The sequence below is a fragment of the Triturus cristatus genome, chromosome 2_1 (genome assembly GCF_964204655.1).
Source record: "Triturus cristatus chromosome 2_1, aTriCri1.1, whole genome shotgun sequence".
Taxonomy (NCBI): domain Eukaryota; kingdom Metazoa; phylum Chordata; class Amphibia; order Caudata; family Salamandridae; genus Triturus; species Triturus cristatus.
In genome coordinates this window covers 799,512,524-799,527,214 of record NC_140581.1, presented here as the reverse complement: position 1 = coordinate 799,527,214, position 14,691 = coordinate 799,512,524, and the positions used below count along the sequence as shown (strand labels likewise).

General features: G+C 46.3%; 1 protein-coding gene across 3 annotated transcripts in view; it reads left to right on the top strand.

The window, feature by feature from the left end:
- The window catches only part of LOC146865898 (kelch domain-containing protein 10-like), a 603,680-nt gene extending 590,141 nt beyond the window's left edge, over positions 1-13,539 (top strand). For 2 of the 3 annotated variants that reach the window (XM_085640782.1, XM_085640781.1), the window contains one exon: positions 13,061-13,312. In XM_085640782.1, the coding sequence (XP_085496908.1) occupies positions 13,061-13,165 (105 nt within the window). In that variant the 3' untranslated portion in view covers positions 13,166-13,312. Of the gene's footprint in view, positions 1-13,060 lie in introns of all 3 variants that reach the window. The other variant, XM_085640780.1, reaches the window with a different exon arrangement.
- Positions 13,540-14,691: the final 1,152 nt, after the last annotated feature.

Here is a 14,691-nt window from a genome sequence, read left to right as displayed (position 1 = left end):
CTGGATACGCTCATCAAACACTGAGAAAGCTATACGTCTCAACGTTATCGATGGATGCCAGTCAGATTCATTCAGATGATGAGTGCTGAGAGAAACTCTTAGTTTGGAGTGAGTTTTCATGGCTGCCAGACCTGAAGAGCATGTTGATCAACAAGCTGCTGACATAGAGGCCAGAGATGCCCAGAATGAGTCAGTCATGAACATAAAAAGTAAGCAAAAGCACGAGGCAGGTGGGCACAGAGTAATGTCTCCACAGAAAAAGAAGTTGTGTTTCAGGTGTGGATTTTCATTTGCACACGAAGGTAAAGTTCCCATTATTGAACAGATTTACAAAGGCTGTGGGAAGGAGAACCTTTTTTAATGGTTTGCAAGGCGAAGGAAAAAGTAAGTGCGTCAAGGTGTGAAGACAAAATGGCTGCCCGAACGTTCCAGAAGCGAGGTGCAGTGCACACCCATAAGGCCAAGGAACAACCCTAGTTGAGGCAAATCAACACCAAATGAAGTCAATCATCATCTAAATCATCGTTGAAAAGTTCTTCAGTCTTAGTATCAAGTGAAAGTGAAGATGATGGTTGTACAATGTCGATGTTTACCTCAGAAAAACATGCGCATGTTGGACTAGGCAGCACAGAAGAAAAATACAAGTTCATGACAGTCAACATGAAAAAGCACCAAAGTCCTTCAAACATTGTCCAAAGTTTACACTAAAAGTAGATGGTTGCTCAATACCTTTCATTGTCAACAGTGGTGTGTAGATAATCATTATGCCTGAGGAGAAATAAAAAGAACAATCTCTATTGACCTGACTTAGGCCATCGAAAATTGAAAAGTATACATAGGCTGCATTGACGCCATTAAAAACATGACTACTCATCATGAAATAGTAAATCAATTCCCGCAATTGCTTCATGGGTTAGGAAAACTCAAGACTATGAAAGTACAATTTCACATTAATGAGGACGTCGGCCCTGCTACTCAGAAACATCTGTGTTGATATGTGTCAGGCGAACAAGGCAATTGAAAGAGACCGACATCCAGGTCCGCACATTGCCGACATGATAACACAATTTAGTGGCGCAAATGTCATCTCTTGCCTTGATTTGTAAAAGGAATTTATCAGTTGGAGCTCGAGGAGAATTGCAGGTACATTACAAACTTTTCTGCACATATTGGTCTGTTCTGATGTAAAAGACTACGTTTTGGTGTGTCCTCAGCTGCAGAGCTTTTTCAAGATGTCATTCAACATGTCTCGGCGATGCAGTGAGCGCAAGGTAAATAGTTTTCGTTATTTATTTATTTACTTACTTTACGCCTGGGCGTCATATGTCCGACTCCACTACCCCCCCACCCTACCCATCCCCCGCCCCGCAGCACTCCCTCTGCGAGCCGCCACTGCCTGTGGGCCTCAATTTGCATATTTTTCTTGCCTTATGGTGCTCCAGTTTGGGAAAGGGCACCACCAACATTCATAAATATGTGTTTTATGGGCTGCAATTGGGCAGCAGCCCCATTGACTTACTTTTGGAAACTAACCCCATGTCTCCCAGATCAAAGGAAGCATGCATGACCTGAGAAGGCTTTTTCATTATTTGTAAAGCATTTGTAAGGCTGGAAACATTGTTATATAGCCTGTGAATGCAGAAACAAATATTCAGACACATTTTTGATTTTAAATGCTTTACTGACAGTAACCTTGCAATTCTTTATTGATAATAATGATGGCATTTAAATATGGTTATTGATGTCAATGACAGAAGGTGATTTTAACATGTGGTTATTGGGCTTCTATTATGCCGACCCATTAACAAACCAATGGGCTTATGTTCTATTATTGTTGTGATGGCCCCTTAACAAAGCCAATAGGTTTGCCGTATGTACTGATGTGGTGACCCCATGACAACGATAATAGGCCTGCTTTATTTAAAAGGAAACCTCCCTATACTGTGATTTTCTATGTGTTATAGTGGGGGCAACTGTGATTTTGGGGTTCAAGACCCATTTCCAAATGGCACTAAAGGTATTTCTATCTGCCTGGTGTATATATTTGTAAATTAACGCATAGTATTTGGTTGTGTTTGTGTAATAAATGTACTTTTTGAAAGAAAAAGGTCTGAATGGACAATCATTTATTAAGTATTATTATTGCATACCAGTGAATGGTGATTACTACCTCACACTATCTCCCCTGGTTGGGCATTGGACTGCTCTGCGACCCTAGCCTAAGAGTCAAGTGCTACAATGGCGTGCTTGGTTCCCAGAATGGAGATAATTGTGGACCTCTTACTTGTGCATGCCCCACATCTGTCCAACTAATAAACCAATTTCTCACAGGCTAATGGCAATGGAGGGCGGGTCGGCTAGAGAAACCTGGTTAACCCAGTTGGAAGTTTTACTTTCAGACTTAGTCTCTGAAATGGACGTTCAAAATCTTCAGCAGAGTAAAGCAGTAGGCTGTGGCAAATATGGGCTCTTTAAGGAAGGGAAAGCTACTGACTTTTGGCAGGAAAGCTCTGAGCAGGAGAAATTCGGATTTCGTGCCCAAGGAAGGTCCCTCACAACCCCAGAAGCTTTTGGTGCCTTCAACCAGAGAATATTTCTACATTCCTACGTAGTCACTTTTTTGTAGGTTGGATTCCTCCAGAGGGGCAGGGCTGCAGGCTGTAGGATACCTTCTTCACGATGTCCAGGTGAATCAGATTTGCTGTTGCGTAGAAGCTCAGAGGGGGGAACCCTGAATCTTCAGCTCAGCTGCAATTCAGCTTCATCAGATTAGCTTGGCAGGATTATTCCGGTCCACTGAGGCCTCCGGAGCCAAAAGGTTTCTAAGTCACAGGTTTCTCAGAATGTTCGGAGGAGTACACTTTCCCAAGGTTTCAGGAACACAGGAACAACACTTAGGAGGTCAAGACTCACTCCAGCAGAAGCCACCAGCAGGGACCAGGGCACGTCCACTTGGAACTAGTAAGCTGGGCAGTTGCAGGATAGGACTCTTGTAGCTTACTGTGTTCTTGTAACGTGAATAGGAGGTCAGCATTCAGACACTTGGAGGCCACTTCTTTGTCCTGGGTAGAAGAGTGAGCAGGTCCAGTCCTTCAGGGCTCCTGTCAGGTCACAGACACCAGGTCCAGTTCTCTTCTGTTCTTTCTCAGGTCCAGAGGTGTTATGAGAAGGGTACTATGGATGCGACATTCATGTCTGACACCAGCCTGTAAGTGAAGCAAACCCCTAACTCCTCCCTAACTAATAGGGTAAAAGTTCCCAGGGGTTACCCTACCTGTTTTGCAGCACTTCCTGTGTGTCCTACCTCAAACAATCCCATAGTTCCCCTCTCTGCCTAAATCCAAGATGGTGAAACCCTTCTCCCCTTTTGCAGAGCCTGTGTGCCCACCACGGAGATGTGGCCAGGGAAATGAGCAATTACTCCTATGTGGTCACTTCCAACCAGTTCTGGAGGCAGCACCCTCCCCATTGGGATTGGAGCCTGGCTGGCTGAGGAACAAAGAAGAGGCCTATGCAGATGTCACTTGACATCTTCCTGTGACAGAAGAGCCAGCTTTGAAGATAATTAAGGGTCTCATTACGATGGCGGTGGGACCACAATCGTCAGGCCGTTGGTGGCGATCTCATCGCTATCGGACCCTGACTCACCACCCGCCGATGGCGGGTGGATGGCTGGCGGTCAGAGAGACTGGGCTCAAGGAGCCCGTCGGACCATCGGAAGGAACCGCAATCCCTACAGTGGTGGTGGTGCCTCCCAGGCACCACTGTAGGGATTACGATGTCCCTTAGCACCAGCTGTTTCATGGCGGTTTACCCACCATTAAAAGGCAGGTGGAAAGGGACATTGGGGGCCCGTAGTCGGCCCCCTTTCTCCCCAGGCCCTTAGACATGGGACCAGGGGAGCATCTATAGTGCCCCCGTACATATACCCGCACCATGTGGCAGGCACCACATGCTGCCTGCCACATAGTGCAGGGATATGCAAAATGTGTATTTTTTGTACTGCGGTGTGTGCTGCGAGCTGCAGCACATGCCGCAGTGCAAAAAATACACTTTGCGACTACCTTGAAGGCGGTCGCATTGTAATTCCCATGGTGGGACTGCCGACAGCTAGTCGGGCGGTCCCAGTCCCGATATATTATGGCAGTCGGACGAAAGTCTGACCGGCATCATAATGAGGCCCTATGTTCCTAGGCACTGCTCAAATGGTCATCCTACCAGAAGAACAGAAACACCTTCCCACAGCAATGCCATTGGTTCCTGCTCTTTTCACACCTCATTCAGGTCTAAGCACTCAGGGGGCTGAAGCTGGTGGCTAATGCAAATTATCTTCCAGAGGCTTTAGGCAAGGAAAATGTAATGTTCTAAAACTACTGTTCCTTAATATTTATTAGACATCTGATTTCACCAGTGAATTTGGCTTCTAATAAATGTTACAAAGAATTTTAAAAAATGAAATTTCTAGCTGGTTCTTAGCTGGACATAGCATTCTTTAATGTGCCTATGGGACCACCAGCCTTGCTACAGTTAAAATAGCTTTTGGGGCTTTTTCACTGTAAAGACATATTTAACATTAACTTTCTACATGTTCTACTTTTAAATACCATGCTTCTTGTCATATGTGCAGTGCAGCGCACCCTGCCTAGGGGTGAGATTAATATTCAAAAGGAAGGTGTAGACTGTCAAACAGGTTTATTTTGACGGGTAGAATTGTAGTTCAAAAGCTGCTTTAGTCAGGGTACAGTGGTAGGCCTAAAGCCATGTTTTACACTGTTACTGTAGAGGAAGGCACAAGGGCTGCTGCAGTCCACTAGTGACATTTAACTTACAGGCCCTGGGTAAAGTTTTTACCATAGAATAGGGATTTACATGTAAGTTAAATATACCTTTTAGGGGCATACCAATTTCATAATGTCAAAAGGAAGAGCACATTCACTTTAACATTAGTTAGCAGGGGTTAAGCGCACCAATATCTACGGTCAGCAAAAACAGTTATGGGAAGCATCCTGAAGTACACCACACAAAATATGATCATTTCCTACAGTGAAGAACAATGGATATGTGAGGTAATGACTAGGTTTGAATTTAGGCAAGAATCAAAGTTGTAGATAAGGAAATGGGTTAAGTAGAGGATTAGATTTTCAGGTACAACTTGTTACAGAAAAATATATAAATATTTCAAAAGAGAGAAAATTGTTTTGTTGTTAGAAACAAATACTGTTTTCAATGATAAACAAGCATTCACGCTAGAGTACCAACTAGTGGCTGAAGTGAATTAATGAATTAATGGGTTTTCTCCATCACTTTTTCGCATTGCCTTCAGTTAAACACTCCAGTGTGACAGGTATGTCCAGTTGTATGTCTGTGCTTCCTGAGTTGCTGGACTTAAACCGCACCTCATGATGAGGCCTAAAAGGCTGAAAGATGCCTAAGCTTGCTGTGTTCCCATACAGCAAGGGCGTCACCTAGCAGTTATGATTGGACTGTCCCTAGCAGGCCGGGGCCAAGACTTGTTTGCACATAGTTGGTTCCTGCCTGTAGTGGCTCACTGAGCAAAATAGACAATGGTCTGGAATGTATCCCAGATAAATGTCCAGTAGTTAAGATTAATGTAAGCATTCTATCTATCGTTTTGTTATTATGCAATCACTCGCTGGACACTGTGGTGCTGGTCTCATATGTATGGTCTTCTGTGGTACAGTGCCTTTCCGTTACTTTTCCTTTCATTATGTGGTGGGGCCCTTAGCTTCTGCGAGGATGCTATGCAAGCAGCTCTTATGCTGTTTAGGTGGCTGATCGAATTCTCGATTCTATCCGCCATTGGAGTGCCATTTGAAGTTTTCACTTTGCTGCTCTGTATAATAACTAGCTTTCCCTAGTTTTCACCGAGGCCTCTCCTGGCACTTGGTGCCTTTTGCATTACTGACAATAATGCAACAGTAGTTTACAGACTATTTTGAGTGGTTGCCCAATGTTTTGCACGAGTTGATGATGGTTGGATTCAAGTGAGATCTGTCTCTCGAGGTTGAATGGTAGACAAGTGTCTTCTATGTCTGTCTTAAAATTCATTTTGACTAAATAAAAGCAGGGAGTGGGTGGGCTGTATGTGCAGGTACTAGTATTGCATAAGGTGAGAATAAACAATTGATTATGATAAGATTTGGTTGGGATGCGGCTTCCTCTGTGTAGGCTTCCCCAGATCCACCTTGTGAGCGAACAGTGTGCTCGTCAATGGTTTAATAACTTGCATAAACACCCAACTATCACAAGCTTTAGGGGTCACAGACAGGTGAAATTACCCCAGAAAGCCTCCACAACCTAGAAGAATGTCCTAAATAATTACATACATTACCCAAGATGGAAACAATATAAGAGCACAACGAATCTAAAAACAATGCACAGAGCCAATAAAAATGATCTGCAAGTCCATCAATACATAGCAGTAGCATAAAAAGCACAATAATAATACCCTGAATGGGTATTTAACTATGCCTCAACATATCCAAGCATGATTCAGTATGTTATGTTGTAGGAGTAACAGACGCAGGCTGCACAAGTCCAAAGAGCAAAAACTAATCTCTGGATGAAACATGTCAGAACCTCTGGTCTCCATAATCTATGGGCTTGATAATGGCACCACAACCCACATGGTGTCTGCCATTAGAGGTGCACTGGAACCAAATAATGGGATGCAGACTGCCCTTCGTCATATGACTTGCAGCTCGGCATTGTTTTGCAACTGGTTCTTACCGTGAACAGTGGGTATGGCACATAAGCTGGCACAGCTCACATTTTCCAAAATACAGATGCCTTGCTGAATTTAATAATCCACAGCTACAAAGATGCCGCACACGATCAACGTGCAGGTGATCTGTGAGGGAGACCTGTGGTTTACACATTGCTGTGTCAGATTTCTAGATCCCAAACATAAACCCGTGATCTAGAGGAACAGTTGAATACCATACGTCACCGAGACCATCACCTGCTCAGGAAATGGCTACTTAGAGAGTACACCGACATAACCCACCTCCTCAGAATGTCTGTTATGGAATTAAATTTCTATTATTGTGATATCATGTGAAGATACAAATATAAAAAAGCTTATTTGTACATGTTACAAATACTTGGTAAACAGCGTACCATCCCATCAATGAAATGGCTGTGCCCAGTATCATAAATAGAGAAATGCTTTCTTACATTTGAAAATACATTTTTGGGCATTGCTGTTTACTTATAACCGCATGTGTATCCTATGTAGGTGGCTCTGGATAGCTGTGGATACAATGGCTCATGGCCTTCTTCAAAAACTACTGAATGCACTTGAGCAAGCATACAACATGCCAAAGACCAAGACATGCAAAAAAAAATGGGCATGCATTTGGACTTTTAAAGGCATATTTCTGTTGTCTGTACAGCACAAGTGGAACCTTAATAAGCCTCGTAGAGTGTATCGCACAATCATAATTCGGTGTGTGCTGTTCAACATTGCAGAAAAGTAATGCATGTCAGTTTTAGAGGAGGAGGATAAAATACAAGTAACAATGATGAAGAAGGAGAAGAGGGGCATATCTGATATTGACAGCATACCAAAAATACTGGCTGCAGCAACAAAATTGTTGTTAACTATATCCGATCTGACCTGTATAACAATAATAACATTTACTTACACATAACACATATCAAACGATTGTGCAGATTGGAAAATAAGTTGTTAAAAGTGAATACCTCCGGAGATTTGTCAGCGGTCCCTCGAGGCGGCCAAGCTTCTTTGGCAGTCCTCGGTAGCGAGGGTGTATGGCTGGGGGGACAAGAACGGCGCACTGTTGGACCGCCTGGCCACTTACTCCAGGGCGTCGCGCGTCATTCCGGCGATTACGACTCGTCGGGGGTGCTCCAGTCCTCCTCCGTGGCGATGGCAGCGGCATTTGCCCAGTTCTATTCTCAGCTCTACCGAGCGCGTGCGCCGGACCTTTCTCTGGACGCCCTGCTCGCGCCTGGGACCGCCTGCCTGGCCCGGCTTCGGCCGGACGAAATGGAGAGCCTGGAGGCCCCCATCTCCGTCGAAGAAATCGGGGAGGCAATCGGGCGTATGTCAGCGGGGAAGACACCAGGCCCGGACGGCTTTCCTCAGAATTTCTTTGCGGCCTATAGGGACACCCTGGTCCCGCGGCTGAGAGCTCACTATGCGGAGGCGCTTGAGAGGGGTTCCTTCCCCCCGGAGTCTGACCTGGCCACGATTGTGGTTTTGCCCAAATCCACGCCGCCGTCCACCGATAGAGCTGCCTACCGCCCAATTTCGCTCATCAACACCGATGTGAAGCTCTATGCGGCGGTCTTGGCCCAGCGGCTTAGGCCCCTGTTGTCTACCTTGGTCCACCCGGATCAATGTGGCTTCATGCCCGCTCGGGGCACGCGCCACTGTCTGCGCCGTCTCCACGTGGCCTTGGCCCACCGCCATCATCTGACCCCGTACCTCGCTCTACTCCTCGTCGACTTCGAAAAGGCTTTCGATTCGGTGGGGTGGACCTACCTCTTCGACGTCCTGTCCCGCATGGGCTTTGGCCCTCGGTTCGTGGGGATGGTGCGAGTCCTCTATGCCCGGCCCCGTGCCAGAGTATTGGTTAATGGTGCGTTGTCAAGGCCCTTTCAGGTCGGCCGGGGGACGAGGCAGGGTTGCCCACTGTCGCCCCTTCTCTTCGCTCTGGCGATGGAACCTCTGGCCGCCCTGATTAGATCTGACCCCCTCCTTCGGGGGTGGGAATGGCCTGGCCTGGAAGCCGACAAAATCGCCCTCTATGCGGATGATGTCCTACTGTACCTTGGGGACCCAGCACGCTCCGGACCGCGTGCACTATCCATTCTGAGCCGTTTTGGCCGGGCATCGGGTCTCTCCCTCAACCCGCGGAAGTCGATCCTGGTTCCGTTGCACCCCTCCAGGGAATGCTTTGACTGGCAGGAGACCATCCCTCTGCGCCGCTTATCATTTCAGTACCTGGGCATCTGGGTCTCCCTCCTCCCGGAGCTGAGCTGGGCGCTCAACGTCGCCCCCCTGGTCAAGAGAGCCAAGGTCGACCTGGCGCGATGGCAACAGCTGCCCCTTAACCCGCTAGGGAGGGTCGCCCTCTACAAAATGATGATCCTTCCCCGGTTTCTGTACGTATTGCAAAACGCCCCCCTCTCCTTTCCGCGACCGTGGTTCCGCGAACTAGACGGGATGGCGACGAGATTTCTCTGGGGCGAGGGGAGGCGGCGGCTGGCTCTGTCGACGTGCCGCATACCCACCTTTGACGGGGGCCTGGGCATGTCTGATCTTTACCTCTACTACATGGCCACCCGCCTCCTGGTCATTCACGACTGGTTTGGAGGGGGTTGGTCCGACCCGGCCTACAGGGTGGAACTTAACGGCTTGGGTTTCGCCGATATCCAAGATCGCCTGTACGGCGCCCCCATCCCTGCTTCTTGCCCGGACATCACCAGGGCTGTATTCCTGTCCTGGCGAGCGGCGCTCCGCCTCACCCGATGGACGGGACGGTTGACCCGGGTCACCCCCCTGTGGCACGGGACGTGGTTGCGGGAGGTCACAAAGCTGGAAGGCTTCAAATCATGGGACCTCATCGGCATTTCCCAACTGGGGGACGTCTGGCGGGGAGGGCGGATGTGTTCCTTTTCAGAGCTGCAGGCGCGTTTTTCCCTTCACTCCTCTCAATTTTATAGATACCTCCAGCTGCGCCACGCCATACGCACCTACACCCCACTGGACGTCCGGCTGCCAGACCACAGCCCCCCGGAGGCTCAGGTCCTGCTGGGCAACCTGGGGAGGGGGGGCATTTCCAGGATTTACCGCTCCCTCGTCAATTGCACCCCTACATCCCTTGCGGGTCTTAAGGAGCGCTGGGAGGGGTGGGTGGGTCCCCTGGATGAGGCCGACTGGCGGGACGCCCTTATGGCCCCCTGCTTGGTGACGGCCTCCGCTAAGCTGCGACTCATCCAAATTTATTATCTCCATGCGGCATACCTCACACCGGCTCGCCTTCACCGTGCGGGCCTCTCCGGGGACGCGGCCTGCCCCCGATGTGGTTCCGAGCCGGCGGACTTCCTGCATATGGTGTGGTCCTGCCCTGCCCTGGAGGGGTTCTGGAGAGGCATTGAAACCGAGCTTACGGAGGTCCTGGGGTGGGAGGTGCCACACGACCCCCGACACTCGCTGCTGGGCATCACAGATGGCTTAGATGGCACGCGTTCAGAGCAGCTGTTTCTCATGACGGCCTTGATGGTGGCCAAGCGCGACATTGCAGCGGCATGGAAGCAGCCGTTGCCGCCAAGTGTGGCTAAATGGGGAGCTGGGGTGGACTGGTGCGCGGCGCAGGAGCGGACTCTCTATCGGGCACGAGGATGCCCCAAGAAATACCGGAAAGTTTGGGGGAAATGGCTAGGCAATATACTTTAGTAGGGCGGTTCGGGGGGTGGAGGGGGGCTTCTGGGGGCGGGGGGGAACGGGGGGTGCTTCCTAATGTATTGCTGTGTGGTACTGCTTCGGAATACCAGACTGTTTCTGTTGTTGGACCGTTTAAAACAATAAAAACTTGTTTATCAAAAAAAAAGTGAATACCTCCAACACTTCAGTTTCATATCACCTCATCTTACCACCTACCATAACCCCAATTGGCTGGTCTACCTGCGTACTCCTCTGTTATACTGCCCTATTTTCACCCAACACTCCTGAGCCCTGGATGCTTCATCCTACCAACCACGTTAACTTCAGATGAGCTTACAGGGATGCTATATCCTACACCCACCTTACCTTGACAGCCCTGTATATCACCTTGTTCGTTGTTCTTAGTAAGTGTGATTATGGGAGTTTATGCCACTTAGGCTAATCACATCCTCTGCTGTCTTGGGCGGCATGTGGGAGAATTGGAAAGGGGACAAAAACAATGTGTGGAACTGTCCTGAGTGGTAAAGTTTAGCATCTGAGACAGGGTCATCTACTGTCACTCCAGACGTCTGGTCAGGCTGCTGAATGCTTGCCCCCTCTCCACTTGTCCCGCTGCTATCTGTCAGTTGTCATGATCCTCTTCATGGCTCAGTAGATACCCCTTTCCTCCCACTTCTGCTCCACCCAGTGGCAACTCCTCTGTACCATCTTCCTCCTGAGTAATGGAGATGATGTCCTCTAGCTGCATGCATCTTAACACCTCCTCACCAGCCACGATATCCACAGCAAGGGTGGTGGTATCTGCTGCAGTCATAGAAGAGCAGCTGTGGGGTAGTAGCAGTGGCTCACCTGCTACTGGCAGCAGTGGTGGAAGTTGGACTGTTTCTGACAGCTCTGAATCTGGCAGTGTCTGGCCTGCTGGTGGTAGCTGTAGTGATGCAGGTGGCTGGCTTGATGGTAGCAACTGTTGTGGGTTCAAGTGCAGGATCACTGAAGAGACCCTAATTTCCATATGATCCCTCATGATGGGAGTCACCTACAAAGGGATGTGATCATCTGTGTTTTACATCTCCACACATCCAGTATCTTGGCTATCACTCATAACTGTCAACATCTTTGGGACATTACTTTCATACCTCATCAAGGCCATCAAGGTTTCAGCTATGGTTCTGTCATTGTTCAATTCATACTCGTACCAGTCAAACTGTGGTATGCAGTGAACATTTGGTCTTACAGTCAGTTGAAGCCACACTGTATTACTTTTTCTACAGGCCCTCACCACAGATATTCCTGCAGGAGGTACCTGGAGGTGCGTGTGTAGGATATGAGCCCCGTACCAGTGTAATTGGCCAGGACTTTTATTTATGTTAACCTACACAAACACTGTATGTTTACCTTGTGGATGTTAGTGCCCCACACACAAACCCATTATGATGTAATTTATACATGATAGAGCAGTGTAGTAAATCAATTGCACATACGTCTGACTGTGAAGTACCCCCAGCCTCATACCTCCACTGATATCTTCCAGGCCTAAAACCTTTTCCTCTAATGGGCTGAGAGTCATCAGGGTTAGGAGCATTCTCCTTCGGTAAAAACTATGCAGTGCTGCCAGGTATGGTGTTACAGAGACTCCTCTAGGGATTGTGCCAATGCTTTTTAAAGTCATCAATCTTCCAAGTGAAAACCATCAACAGGTTTACCATGTTGCTGATGTTCTGCCCCAACCATGAGCGCATTTTGTGGGAGGTCTTAACTATCAGGTGCTAAAAGAGGTGGGGCTTCGCACTAATGTCCTCTTTGGCCATGATCCTAAGGTCCTGGTTGGCAGATTTGAGTTTGCACTTCCTGGTGGATGCCTTGGTTGTGATCTTTTCAATATGGAGTCAACAAATAATTTCCTTGTGCTCAATGATGGTGCTGGATGTTGTTTTTAGTCTGGCTCCAAAACGACTAGCTATTTGGCTTTGCCAGTTTAGGGTGGGTGAATGCGTCTGCCAGAGTACCCTGGGATGTTCAAGTGGGTGGTTATGTCTTTATGACAATGCTACCAAGTGACAATATTTTTCAGGCTTGATAGGGCTTAAATGTGAGATTCCAAGGAGTTCTCGCGTGTGCAGGGATTTTGCGGGGGATTTTTATACACGAAGCATTAGAAGCATTAGACCATATCATAAAATGCAACCATTTTAGATTATTTGCTTGTAGAAATGCTGTGAGATTTTCACAGTAATTGCACTTTTTAATATGCAGTTTAATTTGACGGTATCCGTATTTTCCAATACGGAAGATTTCTGGATTTTTATCAAAGAATTCATATTGAAGAGTATTACAGAGGTTATATATACATACACAAACAGATAAAACATTTTCTCAGTCGTACCTGTGTTTTTTCAAGTATGATAAGTGTTGTAGGATATGTTACACTCTGTAAAGGATTCTGCTTGGGCTCTTCATAGAAGATTCAAACTATATATAACAAACATTCAATTCAAAATAAATAGGAAAAACAAGATTTTTTTATGGCTAGTGCACTGCAATCATGATGGTTATGAATGTAAGAGGAAGATTTAACTTGAAAGGACTGATGTATTTGATATGGACCTCCCTTTTGGTATTTTCCAGGAGGAGATTCTACGTGAACAAGAAAAGCTCAGAGAGGAACAGCAGAACATTGAAAAGCGCAACCAGCAATTGCTTTTAATTATGCAGCAGTTTAAGGGGATGTGACCCTAGCAGGGTTTGTGAAAGTGGCTTGGTCTAGTCCCTCTGAAAATATAGTTTCTGTTAACACACAAAGGACAAGATGTATCAAAGGGTTTACCCATTCTCTGTCTTTAGGAAAAAATGTTATTACAAGTGTTCTTAACCCCGTGGTCTGAGGGCCCATGGGGGTCTGCAAAGCCTCCTCAGGAGGTCCGCAACTGCTTAGAAAATTAAACAATATTAACAGAGTAATAAAGTTTATATAAATTAAGAAGTGTAAACTTGAAATGTTTAGGAATGCAAGTGCATCAGATAGAATATAGTATGGATGAGCGTCCCTAAATGAATTTAGAAAAGCTCCAACCTTCCATTAAAATCAAAATGTAGATCTAAAAAAATGTGTTTGTGAATCAAAAATATATTACATCAATTTTATATTTATTTGATGAATGCTTGTTTCTCTATTTTTCTGTATTGTTTTGCAGTTCAAATCACCAGAAACACTCAGGCCAGGGTTCCTGGCTTCCGGTAATGATTCATTGGGGGTTCCCGGATTCCAATTATGCTTGAGTGGGAGTCCCCAGTTTCAAATAATGCTTAAGTGGAAATAATGCTGTAGTAAATATTTCATAAAGGGTCAACCTACACACATAAAGCAACAGCTTATGCAATGTGCTAAAGCATTATGGCAGCACTGCAGCTGAAAAGCATTGCACAGGTAACTCTAAGAAGAAAATAAAAGAATCTATTTTACCAAACCATGCTTTATATTGGAAAACAAAACATGTTTGTATCTAAGCAACTCACACCACAATAGAATGAAAAATAAATTAAACAGAATAAAAGAAATAATGTTTTTATTACATGTGATGACATAATAAGGAAAATCTTTATGGAATTTACTATCCCTGTTGCAAAACGAGGAGAGTGGAGTAGTAGTCCAAGCCATGTTAGGGTCAGAAAGTGGTAAAAGAATTAAAACATTATCTAAATGTAGAGTCTGTCAGCAGAAAAAAACGGTGCCAGAGTTTGAACTTAACGCGTTAATCCCTCACTGCAATTAATTTATAGTTTCTTATGCACACCAATGCCTAGGGTGTGCATGCTGGTATTCCTAGTCAGAGGCCTTCATGGCCCTCATTATGAGTTAGTCGAATGGACTAGGTAACGACTCATCCGGGAAACAACCTTTACAACGCAGTCATTACATCGCACTACCTTTACAACACGGTCATTATATTGCAACATTCTTTACATAGCATGTCATTACAACGCAGCCATTACGTCACATGTCACTGCAATGCATGTCACTACAACGCAGGCATCACATCGCAAGTCATTGCAATGCATACCATTACAACACATAGTACCCTTACGCTATCCAACACTTACCTTATTGTTGCACTCACTCGAGTTAGAATAGTAATTTAGTAATTTTTACCACTACACTATCCAACACTTACCCTACTGTTGCACTCGCTGGAGTTAGAATAGTAATTTTTACCCCTACACTACCCAACACTTTCCCTACTGTTGCACTCACTGAAGTT